Consider the following 13,999-nt stretch of genomic DNA (forward strand, 5'->3'; position numbering starts at 1 on the left):
TACATTAATGCTTATTACTTAATAAGAGAACATTTCGTTTATACTCGGTAGCTGTGATTGATAAATTGTGTAGGTCGGAAGCATGGAGGAGCACTAGATCTATGTGGACGAGCACCATAGCTCCGCCCTGTATTAACCATAACAACAAGGGACGCTCTCTTTTCATTGGCTGTTTGTATCTCATGATAGTTAGCTAGCTTTGAGCTAGCAATGCTATTCGTGGACCAAGCCCGCTACTTTCGTGACCACTAGGATTAAAACTCAAAATAGGATTGGCTAAATTACTAACAGTTGACTGCTGTAATCCTCACAGCAAGTGTTGATGTGAAACACGGAAGTATTCAAGTACCAATGTGATGTTTGTTTTATTATCTTTAACGGTAGCTAGCAACAATGGATGCTAATTTCTTCAATTTGGCCATCGCTTGCTAACTAGAAAATATTCGCTAGCTTGCTAGCGCGAGTCGTGGCAAACAACTTGGAGTAAAAAGCAATGTTGACAAATTAACTTGCCAACGCTAGGTGTCAAGAAGAGGAAGCATAGACTTACGAGCCAGCTAAATGGGGTTCTCTTACTGGGCCTTTACGTCGGATACTGATTTCACAGGTATTGTGTTATTGCCGTTTTATTATGGCAGTAAATAGCCTATACTTTTCAGATGGCCAACGCGTCAGTTACCATGTTAGGGTGTGTGTCACTGTGTGATAGAGTTGCTATGAATCTCACTAGAGTTTGGCAATGACAATCAAGTGTGAAATCGTTTTAAAAATAGACACCTGTACTAGTTATGTGAACGGTGGCTATTGTTGCCTTGCTATACGATAGTCCACTATCAGAGACCGCACAGATGGAGTATTTGGTGTATATTTGGTGGCGACAGCTTGTCAAGGAATACTATCAGAAAACATCAGCAGGCGAGCATGACCTCATTCCTAAAGTTTAAGAGCTAGACGTGACCTGAAGACGAAATGTAAAGAGGGTGATCATGTTACCTTGACTAACGTTAAAGCTCAGTGCTGTTTCCTGGAAATGTGTTCTATTTATTCTGACTATGAGGGCATTTAATTAATAACTTTGTTTCCAACAGCAATGTGAGCCATTTTGGGAAAGACCCCTGAATGCTCCATCCTGTTTGATATGGCTCAGATTTTATGCACCCACCAGGAAACCCAGAATGGGACCGCTTTGGAAATAGAGGGGCAGGGAGGTTTGGACAAGGCAGGAGGTAACCTTCTCTGTTTCCTAAAGTCTACACTGACATTGTGAATACGTAGTTTATTGTTACTTCGTGTTCTGTTTCAGAAGAGGAACACTGTTGCGTGGTATTGATACTACTCTTTGTCTCCATCCAAATAAAACAGAGACATCCCTTGTGAATGAGAACCCAGAACCCTTTTCTTCTGAAGATGAACAGGTAAGTGACTAACATTCTCAATTAAATATTTTGTGGTATGCTTAAGTCAATGTAAAAAACATTAAGTTATGGTTTTATTATTGACCATTCTCTCTTATTTCAGAAGAGACTAATTGCTTTGTCAGATGATGACTTTCTTTCAAAGGACAAGCTTGATGGTATGGGCAACGCCTTCTTTGTTACTGTTTTGATAGTTGACACCTGAGCTTTGATAGTTACAACACCTGAGCTATGTAAATAGAAACAAATTGATAAGAGGACCATGCTGTTTGTGTGGCATTACAGTAGCACTATACTCCTGTCATCTTCAGCTTCTTGGTCCCAGAGTTGCCCCTTCACCAAGTCTCTGCAGAAGGCGGAGGCCCTGCTGAGGACTCGCTTCAACCCCAGCCTGAGGTGGCTACTGAGGCAGAAAAGTGATGATATGTGGGAATTTGAGAACCGGGATACCTTTGTAGCGTGCCAGAACCTCACTTCTCAGTCGTCTAGCAGGCTGCAGCGGCTAGACCAGGGCATGCTGGGTCTCAGTCCACAGTGCCAAGTGTTGCGGGGGCCACGGACAGGCCAGCTGCAGAGTTGCGTCAGGGGCCTCACTACAGAGGGAAGTTTCTACCACCACCCTCCAGCCGCTACCCTCAGCCAGCACTATGGGCAGCTGCAGTACCTACTGGAACAGCGGGCTCAGCTCCTTTTCCTCCATGAGTATGCCCGGCGCACCAGAGTCACCACTGTGTATGTTGACAAACTGACTAGCCTGCTGGAGCGGGAGCTAGGTTTGTTGATGGACAGGAGTCGAGTCCTGGAGCGACCAAACTCTGCCTGGAGCTTTGGGATGGGAGGCCTGTGCCAGGAACTACGTATCCACGTGAGCCATTGGGATGCTCTATGTGCCAAAGCCCAGTCTGACGTCTGGCTGAGAACTGTTCTGTTCCAGAGGACAGAGACCCTTGCTGTCATGCGGCGGACACTGAGAGTGCTGGGACTTCAGGCCCTGGTTCTGATGGAACGTTGTATCTATACAGCCCTCTCCGCTCTGGCCTCAGCTCAGCTGGCCAGGGTGCCTAGAGATGCCTTAGAGGACCTGCTGGCTGGGGCAGAGGTCTTTAACCAGGTACTGGAGGAGCAGAGATTCCAGCATAGAGGCTCGCGGTGGAGAACTCAGACCCTGCAGCTGTCTGACTGGCCTGGGCTGTCTAGTAGGCAGCCCACCCGGAGGGGTAGCCTTCCTGCACCGTTCCCAGTGGTTGAACTGATGAGGATATTGGCAGAGCACAGGGGGCAGATCGCGGCAGAGCAGCTGTACCAATGGGCTTCCCAACAGAGCTTCCTCCACTCCCAGGCCCTGCACACTGGAGCCCCAGCCCCTACGTGGGAGAAATTAAAACTGTTATTCCCGCTGCTTTCCGCTCTACACCCCTCAGAGCCCAGTCCTGATGGGCTCACACTGGAGAACCTCCCTGGGCCCTCTTCAGATGAATCCAGGTTGGGAAAGCCCTGTCCCTGCTCCTTTGATCTCCCCTTTACAGCCTTCATCCGTCAGGACCGAAAGTCTCTAGAAATTCTCTTCCAGGCCCTGGTGTCCTCCACAGACCTGCTGGCTCCACACATCCCCAACAGACCCAGGCCGGAGTGGACCAACACCCCAGAACATTCTCCCAGGTGCTGTGAGGGAGAGTCCTCACCCACAGATGAGGCCAGGCAGGAGATAAAGAGACCCAAGTCAGTCCAGTCTGGGGCCTGTGTGGAGCTCTTTGGTCATTACAGGACAATGCTGTGGAGGGAGTTTGGCAAAGCCGTCATCCAGCGCTTCCACCAGCCACCAAAGAGAGACCCTTTGGGCAGTGTTAACCAGTGGAACGACCAGATGGTTTTCCAGCTTGTGATGTGGCTCAACCATGGCTGTAGAGGAGGTAACAAATGCTGCCTGTTTTTAATCAGTTGATGTGTGACTGTGACACACTTTCAATAAATAATAGTTGAATGCCTTGCAGAGCTCATCCCTGAGGAGTGTAGAGGAGTGGTTGATGACTTCAGCTTACAGCTCCTGTCCAACACTGCTTTTAGGCACTGGGACGAGGGTCAGTTTCTGTGTTTAAAACATCCTTAATACAGTGTAATTTGACATCCATCTGCATCATGTAGTTACAGTAATATAACAACACAATGTTTTTGGTTTCTGTTAAGCTATTGCCTCTCATCTTTGTGCGTGTGTTTCTTTCTCTCTTGCAGTGATGTGTGCATCACTGGGCTCAGGACTGAAAGATAAATGTCTTCCAGGAGTTGAGCGTGAGAACTGCATGGTGATGACATGTACCATGGAAAGACTCCTGCAGCTGTCCCCTCCACTCCTCACAGTGCTGCAGTGTCTTCAAACTTCAGCCCACCTGGTCCAAGGTAACCCCTATATCAGCCCACCTGGTCCAAGGTAACCCCTATATCCATATGATTTAAACTGCTTATTAATCTGGAAATCAACTCCAAATATCCCTAGATCATTCTTCTTCTCTACCTCTTAAACATTCTACAAGACCACATGGTAGTCATCTTGCTTTTCATCCTTCATCAGGTGACAGTAATGCTCGGACTATGAGGTCCCTTCACATAGGAACGCTGAGCAGAGCGGTGGCATCCGTCCGATCCTCTACCTTCTGGGTCATGAGAAAGGCCTACCAGTTCCTTTCCTCCTGGTCCCTCAACAAGTTCCTGCTCGTCACCCTAGGAGACCTCAAGGTGAGGATTCAATCTGATATGCTTCCCAAATGGCTTCCTATATAGTGCACTACTTTGAACTAGAGCTCTGGTCTAAAGCAGTGCACTATATAGGGAATATGGTGACATTTGGGACATATCTTCTATTTCCCTATTGAATGTATGTTGGCCTTGCTTCAGGTGGTCTCCATCTTTCTTCTTGTCTTTAGTGAGAAATCCTATCTTGACATTGAGGGATGCACCTACATAAGTGTGTTCTGTGCTTTAAGGTGCTGAGAGCATCAGTGGTGAGGCTACTGCAGCATGTGGAGGCCCTGAGTGTGAAGGAAAATCATAATCTCAAGCTGCTGGCTGCACAGCTTACTCAGGGTGTCACAGATCTACAGGTGAGGGACAATATAATGGTTGATCTGTCAATTTCTAGACCAATGTTCCACCTGTCATCTCTTATAACCGATTTGAGTTTATTACTCAAATAAACTCAGTTAGTTCTATTATGTCTGCATTGTTGAAGGTATTCTCTGAACTGGTGCTCAGAATCTTCTCCATGGACTGTAAGAGGATGTCTGAGGAGATCTTTTTGCAGACCATGCCCTCAGCAAAGCACTGGAGAGTGAACTATAAAACAGGTAAATTACAGACTGTTGGAACTGAAATATCCTATATTCTAAACATAAGAAACATGTCCACTATTTGAGTTTTTTTCTGTTGTACTTTGTGTATGGAGCCAATGTAATTGATGCTTGTTTTTTCCTTCATCTTATTGTATCTGTAGAGTTCCCCAGCAGCCCTAGTGATTACGCTGCTACTGCAGCTCAGAGTGTAATAGGACAGGTACTGGAGGGGGTGCAGGCCCTGCCTGAGGAGGCTCGGATCCCCGCCCTGACAGAGGCCATGACAGCCTTTATGGAGGCCTGGATGGAGCACATCCTCAAGCAGAAGATCAAGTTCAGGTATGTGTACAGTATTCCCTGATTTTAGATTAGCAAATACAACCGTGCTGAATACCATAGAAATACAATTACTAGAATGGGCATAGAATCTCTGACTTGGGAGCGCATACTAGTGATTCTATTTCTGTGATTATACTGATTATCATTACTGTTATCTCCTAACATGGCACTAGTAAGGGGAGTGATAGACTAACCCACTCACCAACTGTTCTGTTCCTCTCTCTCTCTCTCTCTCTCTCTCTCTCTCTCTCTGTCTCTCTGTCTCTGTAGTATCCAGGGGGCTCTACAGCTGAAGCAAGACTTTGACCTGATCCGGAACCTGATACGCTCGGAGGAATACAGCCTGTCAGAGGAGATCCACCAGAGGCTGCTCTCCCTCCGGGTCTTCCACCAGGTGGACAACGCCATCGTGTGCCTGCTGCAGCAGCCCATGGCCAAGCCCTACATGCCTTCGCGGGGCTGGGAGCCCTTCAGACGCTGCTGTAAGTGTCCACCGGGGGGGGTGCCTTCATCATTGATAACATGATTTTTAGTTGAATCCCACTAAAGTGGAATTATAAAAGTAATCCACACAGGCAAGTCAGACGTACCGCAACACTTTATAGCAATGTATTTGGCCTGTTTCTCCTGTTGACAATCTTGTGATTTCTACCCGTCAGGTCCAAGTAGTGCCAATATGGTGGACCAATCGTCTAGCAGTCTGAATAACTTTGAGAGCATGGACCTCCAGTCTGCATGTCAACAGGCCCTGGCCCAGGCAGAGGGCTCTATGAGCCCTGAGCTGCTGGCCTCCACCCCGCAGGAGTCCTACCTGGCCGTGGCACAGCAAGAGTGGCTGGACCTGCGCATACACAATGGAAACCGCAGGAAGCTCCCTGGGCTGCAGTGCCTGACAAGGTCAGAGCCCTAACCCTCAGGTATTCTATCTAGAAACTCATTCCTCCTCCAGACCAGACACTGGAAATGAACAGCCTTTTGGCCTAAAGGCTGTCCTACAAGGCTGCTCATCTGGAAGACATTTTGCTCTTTGAATTAATAAATGTGTCAATGCGCTAGGGCCAGACAGCAAAATGATGGATGGTTAGAGTTTAGTTTACTAGGTTAGGAAGTTACTAGGAACATTTGGATGTTACATTTCCTAGGACTTCATCTGAACAAATCAAAGTCATGTCAATAGACTAGTATTGATGAAGTTATTTATGTTATCATTAGCTACAAAAGGTACAAAGCAATAACATTACTGAAAAGTTATTTTGTTTCTTTTCAAAACAAAATTTCAAATATTGTGTGTATCCATGACATGTGCATATACTTTAACATATTTTTCTAAATCCGTGCTAATGAAGTAATGGAAAGTAAAGATTTGTTTTTCATCTCTGGCTCCTGAGGGGTTTGTTTTGTCTACTTTTTAATCGCAATCAGGTCATAAAATAGATGATCATGGTTGATCTATAGATAGTAAAACGTCTCATAGTAAGATTACAGAATTATCGACATAATACATTGATGATGATACATTACAATATAGCAACTTCAAGAAGTGCATTTGATGCAAAAAACATTTACAGTTGATGAGTTGAAGTAGTGAGAACCTGGACTACCTGGCACCCATGACTAGAATTACAATCAGGGCGACAAGGAGACCACAGGCTAAGATGGTGGCCAAGACTGCCCACACAAAGCTGGATTTGGATTGGTCACACAGGGAGCTCCTCATGGCCTGTCTGGCCCTGCGTGCCCGTGAGCGGTCCTGGGGTGGGTACCTGGCCATGTTAATGCATTCCATGCCCAAGGACTTGATCAGGCACGCCCGGTGGTGGCTGAGCTGGTCGAAGGTGTGTTTCCCGTGGTACCTGCCCATTCCACTTTGACCTGTAGGGGGTCAGAGTTCAGGGAGCAGCAAGTGAGGTCATTATAAGATAGGATATTAGACTAGGAAAATTCACCAATGTGCTGGCCAAAACGATTAAAATACTTGTTGGTTATCGGTCTTACCTACGCCGCCAAAAGGAAGGGAGTTGAGCACGTAGTGCATTATGACATCATTGACTACCACCCCGCCGCTGCTGGTTTCAGCAATCATTCGCTTTATCACCTCATTGGCAAAAAGAGAAACAAGAATAGTATAGTCTGCGTGATCCTCCACACTCTCCTAATATGGAGTCCTATTGTTTCAACGGTAGTAGCTTACCTTCTTGTCAGAGGAAAAAACATACAGCGCTAAGGGCTTCTCTTTCCCATTGATGAAGCGAATTGCATCACCCACATCAGCAACAGTCACTATGGGCAACAGAGGTCCGAAGATCTCCTCCTGCATAAGTCTGGTGTGAGGAGATACGTCCGTTACCACTGTGGGAGCTGGAGGAGCAGATGGGGGGAAAGGTCATTGTTATTGACAGACACACAGGAAGGTCACAGGGACGGTACAGTCAGTTACATCGGCACATCACAGCACTGACAAAAGTTCATCCCAGAATTGATTCAATATGGATTTGTATACCCATTGCATAAATAAAGAAGCTTGGCAAGAGTCCAGCCAATCATCTCCCCCATAAGGCTCCTCCCTACCAATATAACACTGTGATGGGTCGCTCTCTCCACCTAGTGTCACACTGCACCCCTCCAGCAGACCCATCAGTCGGCTAAAGTGGCGCAGGTTGATGATGCGACCGTAGTCTGGGGAAGATTTGGGGTCCGGGCCGTAGAACTCCTGGAATTAACAAAAGACAAGGATTAGATGCTCTCTAAAACGAGGATTAGATGCTGTCTAAAACGAGGATGCTGTCTTAAACGAGGATTAAATGCTGTCTAAAACATGGATTAGATGCTGTCTAAACGAGGAATTCAATGCTGTCTAAAACGAGGATGCTGTCTTAAACGAGGATTAAATGCTGTCTAAAACATGGATTAGATGCTGTCTAAAACGAGGATTAGATGCGGTCTAAAACGAGGATGCTGTCTAAAATGAGGATTAAATGCTGTCTAAAAGATGGATTAGATGCTGTCTAAAACGAGGATTAGATGCTGTCTAAAACAAGGATTAGATGTTGTCTAAAACGAGGATGCTGTCTAAAATGAGGATTAAATGCTGTCTAAAAGATGGATTAGATGCTGTCTAAAACAAGGATTAGATGCTGTCTAAAAATGAGGATTAGATGCTGTCTAAAACGAAGATGCTGTCTAAAACCATACGCACAGTGTAATAGACAGATATAGAACCCTGATATATTGTCCATGGTAATAGACTACTCTGCTGGGTGAAGACAGATCTGGAACAGACCTGTAGTGTATTCCGGATGCCCTCCACCACTTTGTTCTGAATGCTGGGCTCACACAGGATGTAGTCAGGGGCGATGCACGTCTGCCCAACGTTGAAAAACTTTCCCCATGTGATTCGGCTATAAAAACAAACACATGACGTATCAAGACATGTCTATATGAGCCATGTGACTATGGATAAAATGGGTTGCTGAGCAGCGGTGCAAACTAGCAAATGGCTGTTACCGGCAGGCCACGATGAGGTCACAGTCCTTGTCGATGTAACAGGGGCTCTTGCCCCCCAGCTCCAGGGTGACAGGGGTCAGGTGTTTGGCCGCGGCCTCCATCACCACTTTCCCCACTGTGCTGTTCCCAGTGTAGAAGATGTGGTCGAAACGCTGCCTCAGTAACTCCTGGGTCTCTGGAACTCCACCTGTCACCACAGGATATAACTCCTGACAGGGAAAATAACCCAACATTAAAGTGATAGTTTACCCCAAAACCACAAATTTAGAATTTTTTTATTACTGATACAAGGTTAGCAAAATGTAAGACCTTGTCCAGATATTGAGGGAGCAGTGCTTTGAGGAGACTGGCTGAGTGCTCACTCAACTCAGAGGGTTTCACCACTGCTGCATTCCCTGTAGAGGAAGAATGAACAGTGTGTGAGAGGGTTGCTGAGAGAAAGTTAGAAAACTAAATATGCATCCATTACAGGATCAATGAGTTGGCCAGGTAACTTGACTAAATATTGGTATATAACCTTTTATTTTTGAAGATAAGCTTGAAATGGACATGGTCTAGTTGACTCAACAACCAAAAACACATCTCTAAGTTTGAGCCATCAAATAAGTGGTTATATCTGGTTGTTTATCAACGTTAGGTGGCTAACTCATTGATCCTGCTTTGTAGTATACCCCTCTGCTCCCCTTGTAGTGGGAACATTTGAAGGAATTTAATTCAACTAGGGCCTGGGGTATATACCAGCTGCGATGGCCCCGATCAGGGGCTGCAGAGTGAGGGCCCAGGGGTAGTTCCATGCCCCGATGATGAGCACCACTCCCAGGGGTTCAGGCAGGATGTACACCTGGTCTGTTAAGGTCATGATGTTCTTCTCCACATGGCGAGGGGCAGCCCACTGAGACAGCTTCCCCACCGCCAGGCTGATCTCATTCTCCAGGCCAATCAGCTCAGAGAGGGCTGTGTCATACTGGCTCTGTAAAACGACAGGGCAGTGATGTCTGTCTGTATCGAGGCTATATGGATCGTTATTATTCACTTATCAACACACTCTGTGCCTAAACATGCTGGATTAGTCATTAAAATGAAGTAGGTGGTTGGACTTTACTAATATGGTAAGGGGTATCTCCCTCTTTTCTCCCTCAAAGTTATGAAAACTCAGACATTCACTTTGTTACTTTTATGATTTGTGAATCATCTATTTAGGTCGTATAAATGCATTACGATTTACGAAGGCTTTATTACGTCTAAAAAGCTTGGTGTATATGTACAGTATATCACAAAAGTGAGTACACCCCTCACATTTTTGTATATATTTGAGTATATCTTTTCATGTGACAACACTGAAGAAATGACACTTTGCTACAATGTAAAGTAGTGAGTGTACAGCTTGTTGAACAGTGTAAATTTGCTGTCCCCTCAAAATAACTCAACACACAGCCATTAATGTCTAAACCGCTGGCAACAAAAGTGAGTACACCCCTAAGTGAAAATGTCCAAATTGGGCCCAATTAGTCATTTTCCCTCCCCGGTGTCATGTGACTCGTTAGTGTTACAAGGTCTCAGGTGTGAATGGGGAGCAGGTGTGTTAAATTTGGTGTCATCGCTCTCACACTCCCTCATACTGACTGGTCACTGGAAGTTCAACATGGCACCTCATGGCAAAGAACTCTCTGAGGATCTGAAAAAAAGAATTGTTGCTCTACATAAAGATGGCCTGGGCTATAAGAAGATTGCCAAGATCCTGAAACTGAGCTGCAGCACGGTGGCCAAGACCATACAGCGGWTTAACTGGACAAGTTCCACTCAGAACAGGCCTCGCCATGGTCGACCAAAGAAGTTGAGTGTACGTGCTCAGCGTCATATCCAGAGGTTGTCTTTGGGAAATAGACGTATGAGTGCTGCCAGCATTGCTGCAGAGGTTGAAGGGGTGGGGGGTCAGCCTGTCAGTGCTCAGACCATACATCAAATTGGTCTGCATGGCTGTCGTCCCAGAAGGAAGCCTCTTCTAAAGATGATGCACAAGAAAGCCCGCAAACAGTTTGCTGAAGAGAAGCAGACTAAGGACATGGATTACTGGAACCATGTCCTGTGGTCTGATGAGACCAATATAAACTTATTTGGTTCAGATGGTGTCAAGCGTGTGTGGCAGCAACCAGGTGAGGAGTACAAAGACAAGTGTGTCTTGCCTACAGTCAAGCATGGTGGTGGGAGTGTCATGGTCTGGGGCTGCATGAGTGCTGCCGGCACTGGGGAGCTACAGTTCATTGAGGGAACCATGAATGCCAACATGTTATACATGACATACTGAAGCAGAGCATGATCCCCTCCCTTCGCAGACTGGGCCGCAGGGCAGTATTCCAACATGATAACGACCCCAAACACACCTCCAAGACGACCACTGCCTTGCTAAAGAAGCTGAGGGTAAAGGTGATGGACAGGCCAAGCATGTCTCCAGACATAAACCCTATTGAGCATCTGTGGGGCATCCTCAAACGGAAGGTGGAGGAGTGCAAGGTCTCTAACATCCACCAGCTCCGTGATGTCGTCATGGAGGAGTGGAAGAGGACTCCAGTGGCAACCTGTGAAGCTCTGGTGAACTCCATGCCCAAGAGGGTTAAGGCAGTGCTGGAAAATGATGGTGGCCACACAAAATATTGACACTTTGGGCCCAATTTGGACATTTTCACTTAGGGGTGTACGCACCTTTGTTGCCAGCGGTTTAGACATTAATGGCTGTGTGTTGAGTTATTTTGAGGGGACAGCAAATTTACACTGTTATACAAGCTGTACACAAACTACTTTACATTGTAGCAAAGTGTCATTTCTTCAGTGTTGTCACATGAAAAGATATACTCAAATATTTACAAAAATGTGAGGGGTGTACTCACTTTTGTGATATACTGTATATGCTCTTTGTTGATACATTTGAGTGTACAAAACATTAAGAATACCTGCTCTTTCCATGACATAGACTGACCAGGTGAATCCAGGTGAAAGCTATGATCCCTTATTGATGTCACTTGTTAAATTCACTTCAATCAGTGTATAGGAAATGGAGACAGGTTAAATAAGGATTTTTAAGCCTTGAGACAATTGAGACATGGGTTGTATATGTTTGCCATTCCGAGGGTGAATGTGCAAAACAAAATGATTAAGTGCCATTGAACGTATGGTAGTAGGTGCCAGGCGCACCGTTTTGATTCAAGAACTGTTTTTTTCACACTCAACAGTTTCCCGTGTGTATCAAGAATGGTCCACCACCCAAAGGACATTGAGTCAATTTGGCACAACTGTAGGAAGCATTGGAGTCAACATGGGCCAGCATCCATGTGGAATGCTTTCGACACCTTGCAACTCAATGTTAGGAAGGTGTTTTTAATGTTTTGTACACTCAGTGTATGTCTATTTATCAACAAAGAATGATTCAATGACTTCCAAACTCTCACCCTGTTGAGGTCCTGCTTGAGCGCTATGGCAATCTCTCCTTGTCTTTCTGTGATCAGCCTCTGAAGGGACTTTAACTGTTGAACTCTGAACTTCAGGGGTTGGGACCTCCCTGTGAGAAAAGCGTCCCTGGCAACGTCCACAGTCTGCTTCTCCATGTGTACGTCTATCTATCACAAACAGACACCTGTAGCCTGCAACCATAATCACAATGAGACAGACGCTAAAATATGCACACCTACAGCAGTAGACCTAATCCTTTTGGTTTGAAAATGTACTAAAATATACTACATTTACTGTGATATGCCTGACCAACTAATAAAATCCAACTTTATTAAAAGTGCATTTCAACATCATAATAATGCTATTTGTCTGATAGGCAGAGGATTGAAAATTGAGAATAACATAGGGTAAAGTGCAATACTTACATGTGAATGAAAGCAGTAGCCTACACAAATCTTAATGTTGCCTGTTGTGTTGTCATCAACACCCATAAATATAGAGATGGTCTGTAAAAAAAGATTAAATCCCAAATCTATTCACTGTTCGATGAGTACTACAAGGGTTGCTGCATATCTATTGAGAGGAAGTTGTTATATAGGCTACCCAGGGTCATATAAAATCATGACCTAGTTGTAGTGAATATTAAATCTAATTTTATTAGTCACATGCGCCGAATACAACAGGTGTAGATCTTACAGTAAAATGTTTACTTACGAGCCCCTAACCAACAATGCCGTTGAAAAAAAATAGGGATAAGAAATAAAAGTAACAAGTAATTAAAGAGCAGCAGTAAAATAACAATAGCGAGACTATATACAGGTGGGTACCTTTACAGAGTCAATGTGCGGGGGCACCGGTTAGTTGAGGTAATATGTGAGTCACAAAAGAGCAGGCCTCTACTAAAGCCTCGGGCTCACCGGACACTGACTCTGATCCACCCGACCTAGCCATGGTAATGGCGGCGATCATTAAGTCTGAACAGACTTTGCTGGCTAAGGTGGAGTCACTATCCACTGACCTATCCGCACAAATAGCCATTCTCACCACCGAGGTCAACACAAAGATCGAGTCCGTTAAAGACGACTTGGCAAAACATGACACCCGTCTAAATAGCTTGGAAGGCGGTGCAAATACTTACTTCGACAAAGTGGTGACACAGGTAGAGCAAATCACCCGGACTGGCTGCCTTAAGCAATCTTTGGGAGGTCCAACTGATTCCGTTGCATATTTGCTGACAGTACATTTCGTACTGATTCATTTACAGAAAATGTTATATAGTCCATCCCTGCTTCCGTGAAGTCTTATCCCTTCTGCAGATTCTTATTAACCAGGGGAGGGGGAAGGAACACATAATTTCACTTTTCAACAGTGATTTGTTCATATACAAGACTTGTGTGAAGATAATTTTTATTTAAATGTTAATAATTCATTAACTTTTATTTTATTTTACTCTTGAAAACCTTAATTGCACAATATCAAAACACCCTGTACTGTATGAGGTTTGTGATTGGACAGATATGGAAAAGTTATAAAAAGAATGACCAAGTTCTAGTGTATAATAACCTGACACTTCTACGGAAGCTTCTTCCTGATACCTACCTCACTGACGTAACTTTGGGTGTCACCATGGACAATTGCCAGTTCTTTTTATCTCTTGAGATATCAGAGGCAGCCTGTTAGTTTAATCATTACCTTAGCTCTCTAATAATTAGCACGTGCCATTGGGGGCATCAGTACCACTATAAGAATCTGGCCTTGCTGGACAATCCCAACATCATCCCAGGAACCAGTGCTGGTCCACGGACCTGAGGTTGAGAAACTCTGAGCTAGACTGTCTGTAGTCTCTTCAAAGCAGCTGTGAAGAGACTAGACTGGCTCCCTTAAACAATCTTTGGGAGGTCCAACTCATTCCGTTGCATATTTGCCGACAGTACATTTCGTTCTGATTTATTGACAGAAAATTCTGTATCGTCC

General features: G+C 45.1%; 2 protein-coding genes across 5 annotated transcripts; one reads left to right on the top strand and one right to left on the bottom strand.

Moving 5' to 3' along the window:
• The first annotated feature begins 9 nt into the window (after positions 1-9).
• Positions 10-6,450, top strand: ccdc142 (coiled-coil domain containing 142). Of its 2 annotated transcripts, none has more exons than XM_023992242.2 (13): positions 10-607; positions 1,089-1,226; positions 1,363-1,415; positions 1,519-1,573; positions 1,727-3,325; positions 3,392-3,493; positions 3,645-3,809; positions 3,982-4,145; positions 4,394-4,510; positions 4,639-4,753; positions 4,900-5,077; positions 5,348-5,559; positions 5,737-6,450. In XM_023992242.2, the coding sequence occupies exons 2-13, from the start codon at positions 1,139-1,141 to the stop codon at positions 5,985-5,987; spliced, it is 3,099 nt and encodes a 1,032-aa protein (XP_023848010.1). In that variant the 5' UTR covers positions 10-607; positions 1,089-1,138; the 3' UTR covers positions 5,988-6,450. The 2 variants fall into 2 exon arrangements, with proteins under 2 accessions (XP_023848010.1, XP_023848011.1); XM_023992243.2 differs by having other exon boundaries at positions 3,407-3,493.
• On the bottom strand, positions 6,260-13,326 carry LOC111967313 (aldehyde dehydrogenase, dimeric NADP-preferring-like). 3 transcript variants are annotated; one of them, XM_023992244.2, is made up of 11 exons: positions 13,164-13,326; positions 12,451-12,531; positions 12,025-12,216; positions 9,320-9,551; positions 8,891-8,976; positions 8,582-8,790; positions 8,358-8,475; positions 7,646-7,787; positions 7,269-7,435; positions 7,073-7,172; positions 6,260-6,949 (listed from the first exon to the last, which is right to left on the bottom strand). In XM_023992244.2, the coding sequence occupies exons 3-11, from the start codon at positions 12,178-12,180 to the stop codon at positions 6,675-6,677; spliced, it is 1,485 nt and encodes a 494-aa protein (XP_023848012.1). In that variant the 5' UTR covers positions 12,181-12,216; positions 12,451-12,531; positions 13,164-13,326; the 3' UTR covers positions 6,260-6,674. The 3 variants fall into 3 exon arrangements, with proteins under 3 accessions (XP_023848012.1, XP_023848013.1, XP_023848014.1); XM_023992245.2 differs by lacking the exon at positions 13,164-13,326 and adding an exon at positions 13,044-13,135; XM_023992246.2 differs by lacking the exon at positions 13,164-13,326 and adding an exon at positions 12,740-13,024.
• Between the last annotated feature and the right edge of the window lie 673 nt (positions 13,327-13,999).

The sequence above is a fragment of the Salvelinus sp. IW2-2015 genome, linkage group LG8 (assembly GCF_002910315.2).
Source record: "Salvelinus sp. IW2-2015 linkage group LG8, ASM291031v2, whole genome shotgun sequence".
NCBI classification, from domain to species: domain Eukaryota; kingdom Metazoa; phylum Chordata; class Actinopteri; order Salmoniformes; family Salmonidae; genus Salvelinus; species Salvelinus sp. IW2-2015.